Source organism: Sus scrofa, chromosome 6, assembly GCF_000003025.6.
Source record: "Sus scrofa isolate TJ Tabasco breed Duroc chromosome 6, Sscrofa11.1, whole genome shotgun sequence".
In the NCBI taxonomy this organism is placed as follows: domain Eukaryota; kingdom Metazoa; phylum Chordata; class Mammalia; order Artiodactyla; family Suidae; genus Sus; species Sus scrofa.
In genome coordinates, this window is record NC_010448.4 from 165576573 (window position 1) to 165593324 (window position 16752).

The 16752-nt window shown below is 42.0% G+C and overlaps 1 protein-coding gene across 1 annotated transcript in view; it reads right to left on the reverse strand.

Annotated features, from left to right (window-relative positions):
• The window catches only part of MAST2 (microtubule associated serine/threonine kinase 2), a 213154-nt gene that overhangs the window by 169697 nt on the left and 26705 nt on the right, over positions 1-16752 (reverse strand). Inside the window, 1 exon segment of the mRNA XM_021096724.1 lies at positions 12331-12473. Coding sequence (XP_020952383.1) covers positions 12331-12473 — 143 coding nt within the window.

A 16752-nucleotide genomic window follows, 5' to 3' on the forward strand; every position in this document is an offset into this window, starting at 1 on the left:
TGAGGGGCTGCACCCTGGGCTTAAGTCCCCAGTTTTGCTCCCAAATAAAACATATTCTCATTTTTAGGTTGTGCTCTTTTTTCAGTTGCCATACTCATTTCAAGTTAATTTTTGCATAAAGCAAGGGGTAAGGATCAAATTTCTTTTTTTTTTTCCCATGTAAACTGTTCTTGCACCATTTGCTGAAATAACGCTTTTTCCCATTAAATTATCTTGATATGTTTATCTACGCCTGAACTTTCTGTCCTGTTCCAGTGCTCTTTTGTTCATCTTTACACCAATATTACAATGTCTTGATTACTATACCTTTAGAGAAACTCACAAAATCAGGTGGGGGGTTTCCTCCAACTCTGATCTTCGCTTTCAATACTGCTTTGGTTATGGAGCTCCTGTCATGGCTCAGCAGAAACGAATCTGAGCCACATGCAGGAGGACACAGGTTTGATCCCTAGCCTCACTCAGTGAGTTAAGGATCCAGCGTGGCTGTGAGCTGTGGTGAAGGTTGCAGACCCAGACTCAGATCTGGCTTTACTGTGGGGCTGTGGCATAGGCCAGTGGCCACAGCTCCAACTGGACCCCTAGCCTGGGAACCTCCATATGCCACAGGTGCGGCCCTAAAACAAATACATAAATAAATTTTTTTTTAATTGCTTTGGTCATTCTAGGCCCTTTTTACATTTCAATATAAATTTGAAATCATCTTGTCACTTTCTGAAAAAGACTGCTTGGGTTTTGACTGGGATTAAACCGAATCAATAGATCAACGGGAGAATTTACATCTTAATGATACTGAGTGGTCCAATTCATGAACATCTTACATCATTCCATTCATTCAGGTCTCTTTTAATTTCTTTCTTTATTTATTTTTTTATTTATTTTTTTTTTTTTTTTTTGGTCTTTTTTGACATTTCTTGGGCCGCTCCCACAGCACATGGAAGTTCCCAGGCTAAGGGTCGAATTGGAGGCGTAGCCACCAGCCTACACCACAGCCACAGCAACGCCGGATCTGAGCCGCATCTGCGACCCGCACCACAGCTCACGGCAACACCAGATCCTTAACTCACTGAGCAAGGCTAGGGATCGAACCCGCAACCTCATGGTTCCTAGTTGGATTCGTTTTTTTTTTGTTTGTTTGTCTTTTTTGCTATTTCTTGGGCCGCTCCCGCGGCATATGGAGTTTCCCAGGCTAGGGGTCTAATCGGAGCTGTAGCTGCCAGCCTATGCCAGAGCCACAGCAACTCGGGATCTGAGCCGCATCTGCAACCTACACCACAGCTCACGGCAACGCCGGATCCTTAACCCACTGAGCAAGGTCAGGGACCGAACCCGCAACCTCATGGTTCCTAGTCGGATTCGTTAACCACTGAGCTACGACGGGAACTCCAGGTCTTCTTTAATTTCTCTCAGTAATATTTTGTAGTTTAAAATGTATTGGTCTTGCAAATAATTTTTAAATTTTATCTTCAATTATTTCAAGTTTGAGAACAATTATAAATAATAACAACTTTTCAATTTCAATTTAATTGTTAGTATAGAGAAATACGTTGATTTCTGCATATTTTTGTATTTAGGTTTTTATATAAAAAACTGCTAAGAAAACAAAAACATGAGCCACACACAGATAGGGAGAAATATTTAGAAAGCATGTATCCAGGGAGTTCCCATTATGGCTCAGTGGAAACAAACTTGACTAGTATCTATGAAGATGCAAGTTCGATCCCTGGCCTTGCTGTGAGCTGTGGTGTAGCAGTTGCATCTCCAATTCAACCCCTAGCCTGGTAATATGCAAATGCAGCCCTAAAAAAAAAAGGCCAAAAAAAAAAAAATGTATTGCATATACAAAGAACTCTTTAAGACTCAAAAATAAGACAGATCAGAGTTCCCATCATGGCGCAGCAGAAACTAATCCAACTAGGAACCATCAGGTTGCAGGTTTGATCCCTGGCCTCGCTCAGTGGGTTAAGGATCTGGAGTTGCCATGAGCTGTGGTGTAGGACGCAGACACAGCTCGGATCTGGCTTTGCTGTGGCTATGTCGTAGGCCCACAGCAACAGCTCCGATTGGACCCCTGGCCTGGGAACCTCCATATGCCATGGGTGCGGCCCTCAAAAAAAAAAAAAAAAAAGAAAAAAGACCAAAAAAGAAATAAAAAATAAGACAGACCAAAAAATTTCTTAAGAACAGAAGATTTGAACAGGTAATTCATCATAGAATACACACACACACACTGCAAAAAAGCACATAAAAAACGCAATTCGACCTCATTCATCATCAGGAGCATGCAAATTAAAACCACAATAAGATATCCCTATACACCCAACAGAATGGAGAAAATTAAAACCATAATATCTAATACTAACAAGGATGTGGCACAACTGCTGGTAGAAATGCAAAAACGCCAGTTTCTCATTTAGATAAACATCCATTTACCATACATCCCAGCAGTCTCATTCCTAGGTATTTATCCGGCAGAAAGGAAAGCACTGTCCCACACAAATACTCGTACATGAACTTTCACAGCAACTTTCTCCGTAACAGGCAAAAACTAGAACAATCCCCATGGCCATTAACTGCTGAGCAGATAGTCCAATAGACACAGGCCATAGAACACTTCTGGCAATAAAAAAGAACTACCCATACTCAAAACAATGTGGATGAATGTCAAAACCTTTACGCCAAGTGAAATAAGTCAAACACAAAAGATTACATTCTGTGTGATTCCATTTAAGTGAAACTCTGGAAAAGACAAAAATCACAGGGACAGAAAGCTGGTCTGTGGTTGCCAAGGGGGCGGGGGATGGCGGGGACAGACTGCAAAGGGGCACAAGGGAACTAAATTAGGGTGACAGAAATTTCCATACCATGATTTCCTACATCTACATGATTGTGGTGGTGGTGATACAACTGTACACATCTGTGAAAAGTCATCAAACTGCACACTTAAAATGGGTGAGCTTTATTCTATGAAAGTTAAACCTCAATAAAACTAATTAAGAGATAGATACAAATATACCCAACTTTCACAGTAGAAAATGCAAAGCTACAGCTGCAGACAGGTAAGAGTGAAAGGGGAAGTTGCTGAGTCTGAAAACTTTAACACAAGTAGGCAAAACAAACATCTATAGGTGTTTCTCTGTAGTCATATGTGAAATTTAAAGAATAATCATGATAGTTAACAATGATAGGAAAAGGTTCTAAGTTGTATCTTGAATTTTTTTTTTTTTTGGTCCTTTTAGGGTCGCACCCGTGGCATAGGGAGGTTCCCAGGCTAGGGGTTGAATCAGAGCTATAGCTGTTGGCCTACACCACAGCCACAGCAACCCCAAATCCAAGCCGTGTCTTCAACCTACACCACAGCTCATGGCAACACCAGATCCTTAATCCACTGAACAAAGCCAGGGTTCGAACCTGCGTCCTCATGGATGCTAGTCAGATTCGTTTCAGCTGGGCCACAACAGGAACTCCTTGAATTTTTTTTTTTTTTTTTCCTTTTAGGGAAGATATTTTTCTTTTTTTTAATTTCATCTTTTTATTTTTTTTCCCTATTCTTTATTATTTTTTTTCTGTAGTTGTATAATGATCATAACAATCTGATTTCACAGGATTTCCATCCCACAGCCCAAGCAGATCCCCCCACACCCCAAACTGTCTCCTCCGGAGACCATAAGTTTTTCAATGTCTGTGAGTCAGCATCTGTTCTGCGAAGAAGTTCCGTCTGTCCTTTTTTCAGATTCCACATGTCAGTGAAAGCATTGGATGTTGGCATCTCATTGTATGGCTGACTTCACTTAGCATTATAGTTTCTAGGTCCATCCATGTTGCTAAAAATGCTGGTATTTCATTCCTTTTGACGGCTGAGTAATATTCCATTATGTATATGTACCACATCTTCTGGATCCACTCCTCTGTCAATGGACATTTTGATTGTTTCCATGTCTTGGCTATTGTGCATAGTGCTGCAATGAACATTGGAGTACATGCGTCTTTGCGAGTAGTGGTTTTCTCTGGATAGATGCCCAAGAGTGGGATTGCTGGATCAAATGGTAGTTCTATTTTTAGTTTTCTGAGGAATCTCCGTACTGTTTTCCACAGTGGTTGCCCCAATTTACAATCCCACCAACAGTGTACTAGTGTTCCTTTTTCTCCACACCCTCTCCAGCACTTATTGTTTGTAGACTTTTTTTTTTTTTTTTTTTTTTTTTTTTTGGTCTTTTTGCTATTTCTTTGGCCTCTCCTGCGGCATATGGAGGTTCCCAGGCTAGGGGTCGAATCGCAGCTGTAGCTGCCGGCCTACACCAGAGCCGCAGCAACGTGGGATCCGAGCCGCGTCTGCAACCTACACCACAGCTCACGGCAACGCCGGATCATTAACCCACTGAGCAAGGGCAGGGACCGAACCCTCAACCTCATGGTTCCTAGTCGGATTCGTTAACCACTGCGCCACGATGGGAACTCTTTTTCTTTTCTTTTTTTTTTTTTTTTTATTGTCTTTTTGTGTTTGTAGACTTTTTGATGATGGCCATTCTGGCTGGTGTAAGGTGGTACCTCATTTCTCTAATCGTGAGTGATGTTGAACATCTTTTCATGTGTTTTTTGGGGCCATCTGTATGTCTTCTTTGGAGAACTGTCTGTTTAGATCTTCTGCCCATTTTTTGATGGGGTTGTTTGTTTTTTTTGGTATGGAGCTGCAGAGGGTGTTTATAAATTTTGGAGATTAATCCCTTGTCGGTCAATTCACTTGCAAAGATTTTCTCCCATTCTGTGGGTTGTCTTTTCATTTTGTTTAGGGTTTCCTTTGCTGTGCAAACACTTTTAAATTTGATTAGGTCCCATTTGTTTATTTTTGTTTTTATTGTCAATACTCTAAGAGGTGGATCTGAGAAGATGTTGCTGTCATTTATGTCAGAGAGTGTTTGGCCTATGTTTTTCTCTAAGAGTTTTATAGTGTCTGGTCTTATATCTATGTCTTTAATCCATTTGGAGTTTATTTTTGTGTATGGTGTTAGGGAGTGTTCTAATTTCATTCTTTTCCATGTGGCTATCCAGTTTTCCTAGAACCACTTATTGAACAAGCTGTCCTTTCTCCATTGTATATCCTTGCCTCCTTTGTCATAGATTAGTTGGCTGTAGGTGCATGGGTTTAATTCTGGGCTTTGTATCCTGTTCCACTGATCTATATTTCTGTCTTTGTGCCAGTACCATACGGTTGTGATGATTGTTGATTTGTAGTGTAGTCTGAAGTCCAGGAGCCTGATTCCTCCAGCTCCATTTTTCTTTTTCAGGATGTCTTTGGCTATTCTGCGTCTTTTGTGCTTCCAAACTTTAAAATATTTTGTTCTAGTTCTGTGAAAAATGTCCTTGGTACTTTGATAGGGATTGCACTGAATCTGTAGATTGCCTTAGGTAGTATAGTCATTTAGATAATATTAACTCTTCCAATCCATGAGCATGGTATATCTTTCCATCTATTTGTGAAGGTTTACTCCTCAGTATTTTATTCTTTCGGATGTGATGGTAAACAGGATTGCTTCCCTAATTTCTCTTTCTGCTCTTTCATTGTTAGTGTATAGAAATGCTGTCGGTTTCTGTGTATTCATTTTGTATCATTTGACTTTGCCAAATTCCTGGATGAGCTCTAACAGTTTTCTGGTAGGGTCTTTAGGGTTCTCTAGGTATAGTATCATGTCATCTGCAAATAGTGATAGTTTTACTTCTTCCTTTCCAATTTGGATTCCTTTTATTTCTTTTACGTCTCTGATTGCTGTGGCTAGGACTTCCAAAACTATGTTGAAGAGTAGTGGTGAGAGCGGATATCCTTGTCTTGTTCCTGATCTCAGCGGGAATTCTTTCAGCTTTTCTCCATTGAGAATGGTGTTCGCGGGAGTTCCCGTCGTGGCACAGTGGTTAATGAATCCGACTAGGAACCATGAGGTTGCGGGTTCGGTCCCTGCCCTTGCTCAGTGGGTTAACGATCCGGCGTTGCCATGAGCTGTGGTGTAGGTTGCAGACGCGGCTCGGATCCTGCGTTGCTGTGGCTCTGGCGTAGGCCGGTGGCTACAGCTCCGATTCAACCCCTAGCCTGGGAATCTCCATATGCCGCGGAAGCGGCCCAAGAAATAGCAACAATAACAACAACAACAACAACAACAAAAAAAAAGACAAAAGACAAAAAAAAAAAAAAGAGAGAGAATGATGTTCGCTGTGGGTTTGTCATATATGGCCTTTATCATGCTGAGGTAGGTTTCCGCTATGCCCACTTTCTGAAGGGTTTTTATCAGAAATCGGTCAAAGGACGATTTGTCAAAGGATTTTTCCGTGTCTATTGAGAGGATCCTATGGTTTTTATTCTTCAGTTTGTTAATGTGGTGTATCACACTGATGGATGTGCGGATATTGAAGAGCCCTTGCATCCCTGGGATAAATCCCACTTGATCATGATGTACAATCCTTTTGATGTATTATTGGATGCGGTTCGCTAGTATTTTGTTGAGGACTTTTGCATCGATGTTCATCAGTGAAATTGGCCTGTAGTTTTCTTTTTTTGTGTCTGGTTTTGGTTCCAGGGTGATGGTGGCCTCATAGAATGAGTTTGGGAGTATCCCTTCCTCTGCAATTTTTTGAAATAGTTTCAGAAGGAGAGGTGTTAGTTCTTCTTTAAATGTTTGATAGAATTCGCCTGTGAAGCCATCTGGTCCTGGACTTTTGTTTGTTGTCAATTTTTTAATCACAGTTTCAATTTCAGTTCTTGTGATTGGTCCATTCATCTTTTCTATTTAATCTTGGTTTAGTCTTGGAAGATTGTACTTTCCTAAGAATTTGTCCATTTCTTCTAGGTTTTCCATTTTACTGGCATATAGTTGCATATAGTAGTCTCTTATGATCCTTTGTAGTTCTGTGACGTCCGTTGTTACTTCTCCTTTTTCATTTCTAATTTTATTGATTTGAGTCCTCTCTCTTTTTTGCTTGATAAGTCTGGCTAGGGGATTATAAATTTTGTTGATCTTTTCAAAGAACCAGCTTTTTGTTTCATTGATCTTTTCTATGGTTTTGTTTCTATTTCACTGATTTCTGCCCTGATTTTTATGATTTCTTTCCTTCTACTACCTTTAGGTCTTGTCTGTTCTTCTCTCTCGAGCTGCTTTAGATGTAAAGTCAGCTTGTTTATTTGAGCTTTTTCTTGTTTCCTGAGGTGGGCTTGTATTGCTATAAACTTTCCTCTTAGAACGGCTTTTGCCGCATCCCATAGGTTTTGGAGTGTCGTATCTTCATTATCATTTGCTGCCAGGTATTATTTCATTTCCTCTTTGATTTCTTCAGTGATCCATTGGTTGTTTAGCAGCATGTTGTTTAGTCTCCACGTGTTTGTGTTTTTTGCAGTTTTTTCTTGTTGTTGATTTCCAGTCATATAGCTTTGTGGTCGGAAAAGATGCTTGATATGATTTCAATTTTCTTTAAGTTACCGAGGTTGGATTTGTAGCCCAGGATGTGATCAATCTTAGAGAATATTCCATGTGCACTTGAGAAAAATGTGTATTCTGTTGCTTTTGGATGGAATGTCCTATAAATATCTATTAAGTCCATCTGGTTTAATGCATCATTCAGGGCCTGTGTTTGCTTATTGATTTTCTGTTGGTTGATCTGTCCATTGCTGTAAGTGGGGTGTTAAAGTCCTGCATTATTATTGTGTTATTGCCAAGTTGTCCTTTTGAGGTTGTTAGCAGTTACCTTATATATTGTGGTGAACCTATGTTGAGTGTGTAGATATTTAAAATTGTTATATCTTCTTCTTGGATTTATCTTTGATCATTATGTAACGTCCTTCTTTGTCCCTTAAAATATTCATTTTAAAGTCTATTTTGTCTGATATGAGTATTGCTACTCCAGCTTTCTTTTGATCCCTGTTTACGTGAAATATTTTCTTCCATCCTCTCACTTTCAATTGGTATGTGCCCCTAGAAGTGAAGTGGGTCTCTTGAAGACAGCATATATATGGATCTTGTTCTTGTATCCATTCAGCAAGTCTATGTCTTTTGGTTGGGTCGTTCAGTCCATTAACACTTAAGGTAATTATTGATATGTATGTTCTTATTGCCATTTTATTAATTGCTTTGGATTTGTTTTTGTTGCTCTTTTTTTCCTTCTTCTCTTGTTCTTTTCTGCCTAGAGAAGTTCCTTTAGTACTTGTCATAAAGCTGGTTTAGTGTTGCTGAATTCTCTCAGCTTTTGCTTACCTGTGAAGGTTTTGATTTCTCCTTCAAATCTGAATGAGAGCCTTGCTGGGTAGAGTAATCTTGGTTGGAGGTTTTTTCCTTTCATCACACTAAGTATATCATGCCACTTCCTTCTGGCCTGCAGAGTTTCTGCTGAAAAGTCTGCTGACTAACCTTATATTAGGGTTCCCTTGTATGTTACTTGTTTCTTTTCCCTAGCTGCTTTCAAGATTTTCTCTTTGTCTTTCATTTTGGTCAGTTTGATTAATATGTGTCTCGGGGTGTTCCTCCTTGGGTTTATTTTATATGGTTCTCATTGTGCTTCCTGGATTTGAGTGAGTGGTTCCTCTCCCATATTAGGCAAGTTTTCGGCTGTTATCTCTTGGAATATGTTTTCTGTCCCCTTCTCTCTCTTCTCCTTCTGGCACCCCTATAATATGGATGTTGGAGCGTTTCATGTTGTCCCAGAGTTCTCTGAGACTCTCTTTGTTTGTTTTCAGTCTTTTTTTCTCTTTTCTGTTCTGCATCCGTAATTTCCACGAATCTGTCCTCCACTTGCTTATTTGTTCTTCTGCCTCCTGTATTCTGCTGTTAGCTGCTTCTGGTGACTTTTTTATTTCAGTTACTGTACTTTGCATCTCTTCTTGTTTAAGTTTTCTATCTTGTATCTCTTTGGTCAGGGTTTCCTGTAAGTTATCCATCTTTGCCTCCAGTTTATTTCCAATGTCTTGCATCAATCATCTTCAGCATCAACAGTCTAAAGTCTTTTTCCTGGAGGCTGAGAATCTCCTGATCACTTAGCTGATTTTCGGGGGTTTTTCCTTTCTCCCTCATCTGAGGTATGTATAGTTCTCCGTCTTTTCATTTTGATAGGTTTTTGGTGTGGTGACCTTTTTACAGAGTAGAATTGTAGCCTCCCTTACTTCTGATGTCTGCCCCCCTGTGGCTGAAGTCAGTATGGGGGGGCTTACTGTAGGCTTCCTCTTGCCTGCCCCCTGGTAGGTGGAGCCAATTCTAATCCCTCTGGTGGGTGGGGCTTAGTCTCTGGATGGGATTAGAGGCAGCTGTGTGCCTGAGGGGTCTTTAGGCAGCCTGTTTACTGAGGGGCGGGGCTGTGATCCCACCTGGATTGTTGTTTGGCCTGGGGCTTCTCAGCAGCTGGCTGATGGGTGGGGCCAGATTTTTCCCAAATGGCCACCTCCAGAGAAAGGCAGCTGCTGAATATTCCCGAGAGCTTTGCTTTCAATGACCTTCCCTCACAACAAGTCACATTCACCCCTGTTTTCCCAGGATGTCCTCCAAGAACTGCAGTCAGGTTTGACCCAGATTCCAAAGGAGACTTTGCTTTGCCCTGGGACCCAGTGCACGTGAAAGTCTGTGTGCGCCTTTCAAGAATGGGGTCTTCATTTCCCCCAGTCCTATGGAGCTCCTGCACACAAGCCCCACTGGCCTTCAATGCCAGATGCTCCAGGGGCTCTTTCTCCCCATGCCAGATCCCCACACGTGAGAGTTTGATGTGGGGCTCAGAACTCTCATTCCTGTAGGTGCGTCTCTGTGAACCAGTTAGTTTCCAGTCTGTGGGGCTTCCCACCCAGGAGGAACTCTTTGAATTTTTAATTCCTTCAAAAGTATACCCAGTATATGACCTCAGAATTTTTGAAATATTAAGTTAAGAAAATGATAATCAGGAGTTCCCTTGAGGTACAGCCACTTAAAGATTCAGCATTGTCACTGCAGCAGCTAGGGCTGATCCCTGGCCCAGGAATTTCTGCATGCCAAAGGTACAGCTAAAAAAATAAAAAAATAATAATAATCAAATCCACAATGAAACACCACTTAACACCGATTAGGATAGCTCCATTTTTTTTTTTTTTTTTTTTAAGGGCCACACCTGCAGCATATGGAGGTTCCCAGGCTAAGGGTCAAATCAGAGCTGTAACCTACACCACAGCCATAGCCACAGCCACACAGGATCCAAGCCATGTCTGCGACCTACACCACAGCTCATGGCAACACTGGCTCCCCAACCCACTGAGCAAGGCCAGGGATCAAACCTGCATCCTCATGGATACTAAATGGATTTGTTTCTGCTGTACCACAACAGGAACTCCAGGATAGCTATAATTTTTAAGAAGACAAAAACAAAACCAAAAACCCCAGAAAATAACAAGTACTGGCAAATATATAGAAAAAAAATGGAACCCTCATACATTGCCGGTAAGGATGCCAAACGATGCATCCAATGTGGAAAATAGCTTAATGGTTCCTTAAAAAATTAAAGACGGCGTTCCCATTGTGGCTCAGTGGGTGAAAAATCCAACTAGTATCCATGAGGACGCAGGTCTGATCTCTGGCCTCACTCAGTGAGGCCACTCACTCAGTGATCCAGCGTTGCTGTGAGGGGTGGCGGAGGTCGCAGCCATGGCTCAGATCTGGTGTGGCTGTGGTGAAGGCTGGCAGCTGCAGCTCAGATTCAACCCCTAGCCTGGGAACTTCCATAAACCTCAGGTGTGGCCCTAAAAGGAAAAAAGAAAAAAGAAAAAAAGAGAGAGAGAGAATTACCATATGACTCAGCAGTTCTACTCCTAGGTAGGTACATACCCCAAAGAACTGAAACCAGGAACTCAAGCATTTGCATATGAATCGCAGAGCAGTATTTCTCCCAACAGCCAAAAGGTGGAAACAACCCAAAGGTCCTTCAACTCAAGAATGGATAAACGATTATGGTGTATCCAACTGATGGGATCTTACTCAGCCATGAAAGGGAATAAAGTACTGACACACACTACAATACGGATAAACCTCAAAAATATCATGCTAAATGAAAGCAGCCAGACACAAAAGATCACATAATTGTACGATTCCATCATAAGAAATATCCAAAATAGGTAATCCGTTTCAGAGACAAAATACAGATTGTGAGGTACCAGGGCTGGGATAAAGGCACAATGGAAAGTGACTGCTTAATGGATAAAGGTGATGCAATATCTTGGAACATGACTTTAATTCAAACTTCAATCCAGTTTGGTTTTTTTGTTTGTTTGTTTGGCCACGGCTGCATCATGCAAACAGTTCCCAGGCCAGGGATCAAACCTGAGCCACAAGGGTGATGTGAGCCACATCAGTGACAACACCAGATCCTTAATCTGCTGGGCCACCAGGGAACTCCTTCAATCCAGTTTTGAGCTTTGGCTTTTCAAAGGTTACTTTTCTCTCTGTTAAACATTATTTTGCTGGTTCTTCTTGAACCATTATTTCTGTTCAAGAGGCTCTGAATCAACTTAACATTCGACATGGGAAAAATGCCACCAGCATGTGTGATAAGCATTTCTTCAGTGCCTTTATCCAAAAAATTCATAAAAATGACAATTAAGACAAGGACAAGGATAGAGGTGACATCATTTCAGACTAGTATTGACACATCAAACCTTTTGTGGACACTGCACATCAAACAAGTATTAATCCAACCAAGCTTCTGTTACTGTACCCTGCAAATTACTGGTGTGCCTTACCCTACAGATAAAAGGACAAGTGTGAGACCAGCAGTCAACAGGTACCCTAAGTAAAGCGGCAGGGCCACTGAGAGTAAAAGGGTACAGGATGCAATAACAGGCAGGAAATAACCTTTCCTGACTGCACAGCTTAACCTTTGTTAGGTCCCGTCTACCATACAAAGCCGAGACATCGAGAAGGCTCCGTCTTTATCCAATATATACTGAAGTGCCTACTTTGTGCAAAACGTGTTCCCTAGCCTCATGTATCAAATATTTATACACAGAGCTATACACAGAAACAATACAACGTCACAAGATTAAGAATCACTTCTATAAGAAAGCTCTTTCTCGGGAAAGTTATTTATTAAAGTTACAATCATATTGAATCTTTTCCTTGACTCGCATTATGTAATCAGTTCCAGCGACAGCGTGAGAGAGCAAGAGAAGACAGTCTGTTAAATTTCATTCTTTGCTATACTTCGCTTTGAGAACTCCAACTATCCAAACCCTAAAAAGAAAAACAATAGATTCGGCAATGACAAATGACAAGCAAGGATTTGTTCATAGAGCAAGGGACCATCTCAACTAACACCTACCAAGCCGGCAGGAAGAGAAGGCGCACTTACCAAGCCCGCAGTAAGAGAAGGCGCAGACTGTCCAAGGGACTGATTCCTCATCCGAACCAGGTTTGATGCTTCTCCAGAAGGCTGCCAAGCCACCTGTCCCACACTGCTATGGATACTGCTGGACAAGGGGAGCAGCTGCTTGCCTTCAAACACAAGGTTTGGAAAATTAACAAATCATTAATTAGTGAATAAAAAAATACAATAACATCAAGTGGATTAAAATCACACTGATCGAAAAACAAAGTGAAGTCCTCCACACCCATTTTAGAATCTGTAGCCTCTAAAATGTCCAACTGTGTTGATGATGTGAGAACAGCAAGTGGAATACTGAACTGAACTATTTTTTTTGGACACGTCCATGGCATGTGAAGATCCCTGGCCAGGGATCGAACCCATGCCACAGCAGCAACCCAACCTACTGCAGTTACGATGCCAGAGTTGCCACAAGGAAACTCCAGAACTGTTTTTTGGGTTTTTTTTTTTTTTGTCTTTTGTCTTTTTAGGGCCGTACCTGAGGCATATGGAGATTCCCAGACTAGGGGTCTAATCAGAGCTGTAGCCACCAGCCTACACCACAGCTCATGGCAACACCGGATCCTTAACCCACTGAGCAAGGCCAGGGATGGAACCCACAACCTCATGGTTCCTAGTCGGATGCATTTCTGCTGCGCCACAACGGGAACTCCCAGAACTGTTTTAAATTCTCTGTAACACCCACCACCATGCTAGGCACCCAACCTAGCAGGCTAAGAGTTTTCCAGTCCCCTCCATCCTACTTAGTGCCTCACCAACTCAACGAAAAGAGTTCCTGTGTGGCTCAGCAGGTTAGGGAATCGGTGCTGTCACTGCAACAGCTTAGGGTGTTTGCTGTAGCGCTAGTTCAGGCCCTGACCTGGAACTTCTGCATGCCGTGAGTGTAGAGCTCACAGTTTCTCCTCGACAGGGCTGGCCCTTCGCCTTCCGGAAGATAAACACTGAATCTACACTCTCTCGCCAGACTCCACGTATTCCATTCAGGTTGACTGACTGCCTTAATCCCATTGAAAGACCACAAGAAAGACACTTAGAAAGACTGAGCATCTAGAACTGCAAAGCCTTTCTAGCTGAGTCCCATTTCAACCCCTTCCTTCACACCATTCTCCACACTGTTGCTAGTGATCCAATCCAAACCACTGTAGTCATGGCTTCCCTTCCTGAGAAACTTGACAACTCCCCACTGTTTACAGAATTAAGCCACACTTTTAAAACACTAAAAAGATCCTCCATAAATCCTTCCTGGCCTCAGCTCTTTCCACTCTTTCGAAACTGATTCATTCATTCACCTTCAGTCTTCTGCCCTGCACCTTCTTCTGGCTTTACCTGGATCACCAATTCACTTGAAAACCCTTCTTCTTACTGGAAAATCCTATTTGTCACGGAAATACCCATTTTTACAAAGAGGCCTGAGCAAAAGAAGGTTTGGGTTTTGTATCTGCTACAACACATCCTTTTACTGAAAACAGAATGTAATGCAATTTATTTGGGGGGCAATTTAGCAAAACCTATTGCAATTTTAGCTTGAGTATGCTCAGCATTCCTCTTGTAGGAATGCACTGTAAAGGGGAAAAAAGCAGCGCAGAATGTTCGACCTAGCAATGCTCGCCAAACAAACCTGGAAATAAGGTAAATGATCATCACAAGTTAAAGAAATTATATTTCCACATATTACACACTGAACCTATTAAAAATAATGGGACAGCTCAACATGTAGTCAAGAGAAAAATGTTCAACATTTCCTGTTGAGTAAAAATAGCAGAAAGGAAGCATACAGCATATGATCCCAATTCTGATTTTTAAAATAAAGTTTAGATATATTCATATAATACTTTAAATGTATATATACATGGTTGGACAGAGACAAAAGAAAGTAAAGATTAGGAAGGAATTTTCACTTGGACATATACATGTCTCTGCTCTCAATTTTTTTTTTTCTTGCTTTTTAGGGTGGTACTTGTAGCATATGGAGGTTCCCACGCTAGGGGTCCAATCAGAGCTATAGCTGCTAGCCTAAGTCACAGCCACAGCAACATCAGATCCGAGCTGTGTCTACAGCTCACGGCAATGCTGGATCCTTAACCCACTGAGCAAGGCCAGGGATCGAACCCGCAACCTCATGGTTCCTAGTCATTTCCGCTGTGCCACAACGAGAACCCCTCAAATTTTTTATAAGTGGCATATTTTACATCTTTAATAAGAAACATGTTTTGTTTTGTTTTGTTTTTTGACCACATTCACAGCATACAGAAGTTCCTGGGCCAGGAATCAAAGCCACGACAGAGCAGCAACCCCAGCCACAGCAGTGACAACTCCAGGTCCTTAATCACTAAGCAACTACGGCACTCCTAGGAACATGCAACTTGGAAAAAAAAAAATCTAGTTATCTTTCAAGTCTTCTTTCAAACGCATGCTTTAATAAAAGTCTTTCTGTAAAACCCTCCAAAAAACTAATAATGGTTCTCTACCTAAAACTTCCATAAGCCCAGAGCCTGCCCAGCTTCCCTCCTTCCTTCTGCAAATGCTGCCAAGCTCCCTAGACAATCTGCCTGCAGATGACGACAACCTAAAGGAAAGCTAGCTTGTTAAGTTCACCTATGCACCTAGACAAAGGCTAGTATCACGTCTCTATCTCTGTAAAAATAAGGGCCTGCTGAGGAAAGAGGCTTCCACAAGCGCAGGACCATTTGCACACACATTAGTCAGGACCTGAAACACATTAAGAACTGCCAAGAATTTGAGGAAAAACCAACAACATAAAACAGAAGGAATAATAGGAACAAATGGGGCAACTAGCCCTTTAGTAAACCAATAACTCAGAAAAAAAAGGGAACTTCTTAAAAATTCTAATTATTGGAGTTCCCGTCGTGGCGCAGTGGTTAACGAATCCGACTAGGAACCATGAGGTTGCAGGTTCGGTCCCTGCCCTTGCTCAGTGGGTTAACGGTCCGGCGTTGCCGTGAGCTGTGGTGTAGGTTGCAGACGCGGCTCGGATCCCATGTTGCTGTGGCTCTGGCGTAGGCTGGTGGCTACAGCTCCGATTCAACCCCTAGCCTGGGAACCTCCATATGCCGCGGGAGCGGCCCAAGAAATCGCAACAACAACGACAACAACAACAACAAGACTAAATAAATAAATAATTCTAATTATTCTCACAATGATTCAAGAGGCCACTTTTAAGAAATAGGCCCAGTTAAAGATGGCTGACCAAGCACATCCTTGTAGCTTACATCTCCCAGGAAACGCCACTAAATGAGACTAGAGAAGCAAAGTAAACAAACAAGGGCTACATCCAGAAAGAGAGAGAGAGACAGAGACAGACATACGGGTACACCAAGAGAGAATGCACAAAATCTGGGGAAAATCTAAAGCTGACAGATGAATCATAACCAATGAAAGGAAAGAAAGGCCCAGGGTATAATAAGCGTAGAGAAAGATACAGTTAAATGGAGTATCAGGCTGCCCTGCAAAATCTCAGATAAACTCTGTACCCATATTTAGATACCCATGAGGACATAAAGTTAAGACAGAAGGCTGAAATCAGAGTCACTAAAAATCTACAGACCGAAGGTCAAACACAAGCCCACTTCCACCTAGTGTCACCCAAGTAGCCAGACATTATCTCACAGGACAGGAGAGATTTAGCATCTCAGAGAAAAGCAATGGATTCTCGGCGCTCCCGTCGTGGCTCAGTGGTTGACGAATCCGACTAGGAACCACGAGGTTGCGGGTTCGATCCCTGGCCTCGCTCAGTGGGTTGAGAATCCAGCGTTGCCGTGAGCTGTGGTGTAGGTTGTAGGCTCAGCTTGGATCCCATGTTGCTGTGGCTCTGGCGAAGGCTGGCGGCCACAGCCCTAAATTGACCCCTAGCCTGGGAACCTCCATATGCCTTGGGGGGCAGCCCAAGAAAAGACAAAAAGACCAAAAAAAAAAAAAGAAAGAAAAAGAGCAGAATTCTATGGAAAAAAACAATTAAACAAATAACAGCTCTGGAGTTCCCATTGTAGCTCAGCAGTAACGAATCCGACTAGGATGCATGGGTTCAATTCCTGGCCTCATCCAGTGTTGCCGTGAGCAGTAGTGTAAGTCACGACATTGCAGTACAAAGAAAAAACAAAAGACAAAAAAATAAAAATAAAAATAAAAAAACTATACCACATTTTAATTGCTTCCCTTTTTTTTTTTTTTTTGCTCTTTTTTTTTTTTAGGGCCACACCCACGACATATGGAGGTTCCCAGGCTAGGGGTCCAGTCAGAACAGTAGCCGCCGGCCTACACCACAGCCACAGCAACACGGGATCCGAGCCGTGTCTGCACCTACACCGCAGCTCATGGCAATTCGAGATCCTTAACCCGCTGAGCGAGGCCAGCGATCAAACCTGCATCCTC